General features: G+C 38.1%; 1 protein-coding gene across 1 annotated transcript; it reads right to left on the bottom strand.

Annotated features, from left to right (window-relative positions):
- Window positions 1-543: 543 nt before the first annotated feature.
- Window positions 544-2,824, bottom strand: LOC107091982 (gastrula zinc finger protein XlCGF57.1-like). The gene is made up of 2 exons (XM_015386246.1): window positions 961-2,824; window positions 544-876 (listed from the first exon to the last, which is right to left on the bottom strand). Exons 1-2 carry the CDS (start codon window positions 2,699-2,701, stop codon window positions 860-862), a joined length of 1,758 nt encoding a protein of 585 aa, XP_015241732.1. The 5' UTR covers window positions 2,702-2,824; the 3' UTR covers window positions 544-859.
- Between the last annotated feature and the right edge of the window lie 2,305 nt (window positions 2,825-5,129).

Below are 5,129 nucleotides of genomic sequence, written 5' to 3'. Positions count from 1 at the left end.
TATTTTTTCTCTTCATGTGTGGCCCTAATACTCCGTCGTAATTTTTTGATGCAACTTTTCTACTTCTGTTATTTGCTGTTGTTTCTAAAAAAAAAAAATGCATAACGATATTACAGCTTTCATTGATTTATTTCAAACTTGAAACTTTGTTTAGCCTGTAAGGTCTAAAAAAAAAATAAAAAAAAATTAATCGAATCGTGGTGTATTCTTCAGTATCGAAAATAATCTAATCGTTGGGTCAGGAAATCGATACTGAATCGAATCGCCATGATGGATGTGATTTACACCCCTTGTGACAACACATGCACCAATAGCTCAGAGTTACTGTTTTCTGTGAGTAGTGAGTGAGCAGACCACTCCCTTTTCAAAACACTGCAGCTGCAGATCTGATGCAATGCTTATGTCATATTTTTGAATATGTACATTTAAATATACAGCTGACGCACAACCACTGAACCTAAGGCTAGAAACACAGTTACAAAAATTACAAAAAAGATGCCATAAAAAAACAGACAGTCCTGTAAAAGTTTTTTTATTTCCATTACAAATGTTGGTTTTCTGCTTATATTCTTTTAACAAAAATATTTAGTCCTTAAACAAATGCTAATGTTTAAAAATAAAGTATTCAGTCAAAAGATGTTCGTTGATGCCATAAATTTATCCATCCAAAGGATAAATTATACCTAAACAAGCCTGGCAAAGGAACTCCCGCCCGACTGAAGAAATCTGAGATTTTAATAAAAAATAAATAAATAGGAAAACATTAATTGTAAATTTTGAAATGAACGCTGAAACCCAGTGAACACTTGCTTTTTATTATGATGCACAAATATTGTGCAGTTTGACTTTGTATTCATAGCTAAGTAGATTTCCTAACTGTGTGGATTCGCATGTGTGTGTTTAAAGCTGATTTATGGCTAAAGCTCTGTCCACATATACCACAACAAAAAGGTTTCTGTCCTGTGTGGATTCTCATGTGTGTGTTTAAAGCTGATTTATGGCTAAAGCTCTGTCCACATATACCACAACAAAAAGGTTTCTGTCCTGTGTGGATTCTCATGTGTGTGTTTAAAGTTGACTTCTGGGTAAAATTGTGTCCACATAGATTACAACAAAACCTTTTCTGTCCTGTGTGGATTACCTTGTGTGTATTTAAAGCAGAAACATGTCGAAAACTTTTTCCACATTGATCACAACTGAAAGGTTTTTGTCCTGTGTGGATTCTCACGTGTGTTTTTAAAGCTGACTTGTGCCCAAATCTCTGTCCACATAGATCACAACAGAAAGGTTTCTGCCCTGTGTGTGTTCCCATGTGTTTGTTTAAATTTGATTTAAGGGTAAAAGTGTTTCCACATATATCGCAACAGAAAGGTTTCTGACCTGTGTGGATTCTCATGTGTGTTTTTAAAGTTGATTTCTGACTAAAACTTTGTCCACATACATCGCAACAAAAAGGTTTCTCTCCTGTGTGGATTCTCATGTGTTTGTTTAAACCTGATTTATAGATAAACCTCTGTGCACATATGTCACAACAGAAAGGTTTCTGTCCTGTGTGGTTTTTCATGTGTGTGATTAAATTTGATTTCCGATTAAAACTTTGTCCACATAGTTCACAACAGAACGGTTTCTGTCCTGTGTGGATTTTAATGTGTCTGTTTAAATCTGACTTATAGCTAAATTTGTGGCCACATAGATCACAACAGAAAGGTTTCTGTCCCGTGTGAATTCTCATGTGTGTGTTTAAAGTTGATTCAAGCGTAAAAGTGCTTCCACATACTTCACAACAGAAAGGTTTCTGTCCTGTGTGGACGCTCATGTGTCTCTTTAAAGTAGATTTCTGGCTAAACCTTTGCCCACATAGATCACAACAGAAAGGTTTCTGTCCTGTGTGGATTCTCATGTGTTTGTCTAAAGCTGATTTATAGATAAATTTATGTCCACATGTATCACAAAGGAAATGTTTCTGTCCTATATGGTTTCTCATGTGTTGCTTTAAAAGGGCTTTTCTAGCAAATAATTCTCCACAGATTTCACAGCTACACTTTAAACCCTTTTGGGCATCCCCAGGTGAGTCTAAATTTGCTTTTTGTTTAAAATGCTTGTTATTATCCAGGGAGTGGGAATGACAACAACTCTGAAATAATTGTTCAGCAAACTCAGACGATACAGAAGGTTTATCAACCATCTTTCTATCTGTCTCAGGAACTGTAACCGTCTTCCAGTCAATGTCCATGTCCGTCTTTATCAGAACAGAGGCTGATAAATGTTTAGGCTCCGCAATGGAGAGCTTTGTGTCATTTTCCTTTTCAGTCTTTAAGGAAATGGAGCCATCTTTATGATCTTGTATCCTCATGGATTCTTCCCTTCCATCATTCTCTACTGGAAGCTCGTCTTTAATGTGTTCTTCATAAAGCTCTGAGAGAACAGAGGATTGTTTATCATCCTCACTCTTTATGGGAGCAGCAGTGATTGGAAACTCCATGGCATCTATCTCCTCTTTTGGATGGAGCTGCTTTCCCTTCAGACTGGTGCAGACCTCCTCCTGTTCCTCCTTTATGTGGTGGGGCTCTGGGTCATGCAGGAAAGCACAAGCTCTGTGGTCCTCTTTAACCATCACCAACCAGCCTAACATCTGCAGGAAACAAACACATATTAGAAAGTATTCAGGCATCATTCTGGACTGCATCACTTTTAAAAACATTTAGGCGCTTCGTTTATTTATAATTCTATGATTTAATTACTTTTATTACTGATTTTAATGTCAGTTGATCTAAGCTCATTCATAACAACTGAAATCTGAAATGTTGAAATCATTTCATTCTTCCTGTTTAGCGTCTTTTACTCGCCATCTTTCTTATATAAGACTGTTTTCGATAAGTTGATAAGTGTGAGCGGCCATCTGCCGAGGCCGACTGGGGTTCAAGGAGACAGAAGCAGACATAGAGAAGGAAGCAGAGATACAAAAGGGAATGGTAAACCAGTTACATAGACGGCCCCGTCCAGGAAAGCCAGCTCCCATGCCAGAGGATGAAATAGAGCTTGTACAGTTGTCAGTCAGACAGGACTACATTGATAAACAGGCAAAGCTCCAACATCTATAAAGAAAGGTGTTGAACTGCAACAATGATCTAGAAATAAGTAAACATTTCTTAAATGAACCAATTTACCCTTAATTTGAGTAGGTAAATACGATGAGTTGCCAATGGAATGGGTAGTTTAACTCTTAGAATAAGCTAAATAGATAATATGCACTTGCAATAAGACAATACAATTGTCTTTTTTTAATAAAAAAAAAAATAAGACATTTTATTTTTAGGCAATATCGCCCAGCCCTATGCTCATCTTGGGTGAATAAAGTCTGTATTTCTACAAAGCTTTATGTTAGCATTAGAGGTGAGTATTGGCATGAGTGTTGCGATTCGATACATGTCGCGATACTTGGGTCACGATACGATATCATCACGATATTGCAGTATCACTATATATTGCCATATTTTCCCCAGCTATCAAAATCAAATGATGAGATAAAACAGCAAGTGCTGCATATCTTCATCAGAAAATATTGATTAGGTATTATTATTCATGTTGTTTGGGGTTTTCTTCCACTGTGATTGCCTAAATATAGATTTGGTGCTACACGCACAGTTAAAGGGCTCCACAGCGCTTTCTGCCAGAGTGGTGGTGCAGAGGTAGCCCATTTCCCCATCAACGTTTTATGTAACCATTTTTTTTTTTAAATCGATACTAAGAAGTGAAAGATCGATATTATATTGGGCAGCCGAATATCACGATATATCGCCAAAACGATTATTTCCCACACCCCTGGTTAGCATGCAGGATTCCTATTAGCCAGTGGCTGGCTAGCTCCAGCGGTAAGCCAGAAAGCCTGGGCCTTCAGGCCTTAACGGTAAGACATGCAATCAGTTCACTTCATAAGGCCACGTTTGGCTTTGTTATTAAACAAAATGTGGTCATGATTGGATTTTGCCGTTAACATTTTTGAGTTTATTTGTTTGATGAGAGAGATGGAGAGGGTGATAAAGGTGTGGTCTGGAGATGTACAGTAGATGTGTGCTTGGATATTGAAGATTTAGCAGAATGTTGTCTCGGGTTGGTTGATGTTAAACTTCGACCCCCATTACATAATTCTATCTCTATTCTCCCAATCAGCAGAATCTGTTAGCTCAATCTGTAACGTTATGCTCTCTGCTTTACTCATAGTAGCTTCGCTTCGTCTGTTCCTGTTTGGCTGTGACTCCATCCTGGAGAGAAATATCAGCTGTGCTGCAGCCATCAACACCTTTGTTATAGATGTTCGAGATCTTCGAGATCTTGTCCCGTTTCTCTGACTGTGACTGGCTGGATGTGCTCTCTTCATCCTCTGACATGGGAGCTGGCTTGGAGATCGTCTGCCTTGCTGTGTGTTTCCTGGACGGGGCCGCCTTTGCAGCTGCTTTTTGTATCTCTACTTCTGTTTCCTTGAACCCCAGTCGGCCTCGGCAGATGGCCGCTCACACTGAGCCTGGTTCTGCTGGAGGTTTCTTCCTGTTAAAAGGGAGATTTTCCTCTCCACTACAAGCATGCTTAGTGTGAAGGATTGCATTGAAGTCAATGAGTCGATGCAATTGACTGGTTTTCCTTGGATAGAAAACTTTGAATCAACTTGACTGTATGATCTGGTGAACTGTAAAGTGGCATGAAATGAAATTTGTTGTGAATTTGCGTTATAAATTGACTTGAATGGATTTCCATTAAATGTTTCTGGCAACTTGTCAAGTGAGAAAATATGAAAATATAGATATAAAAAAAAGCTGCCTCACAGCTGCTGTTGGTTTCAAAGGTCTTTAAAGGGCTGCCTCCGGTAATTAGGTGAGCGGTTAGTTACAAAGTTTGTAGTTAAAATTACTGATGTAGATGATCTTTTTCAAGCTATAATGCTTGACTGGACTACACTTCTAAAACATCAGATAAAAAAAAAGATTAAAAAAAATAAGCTTTTCAGCAGGAATCAATGCCAGCATTACTTTCCTCATTCTTTCTGCTAAATCATTGTTATTACAGACAGAAAACATTTCCTATATTTCTTTTCTATCTTTCCGTAATCTGAGGAGTTTCTTCCTGGTCGGTTC

Source organism: Cyprinodon variegatus, unplaced genomic scaffold, assembly GCF_000732505.1.
Source record: "Cyprinodon variegatus isolate N-32 unplaced genomic scaffold, C_variegatus-1.0 Scaffold361, whole genome shotgun sequence".
Taxonomy (NCBI): Eukaryota; Metazoa; Chordata; class Actinopteri; order Cyprinodontiformes; family Cyprinodontidae; genus Cyprinodon; species Cyprinodon variegatus.
This window is presented reverse-complemented; position numbering and strand designations above follow the sequence as displayed.

Bases quoted from the DNA above. Each gene is read 5' to 3' on its own strand.
- LOC107091982 (XM_015386246.1), bottom strand. From the start codon at position 2,701: ATGTTTTTAAAAGTGATGCAGTCCAGAATGATGCCTGAATACTTTCTA.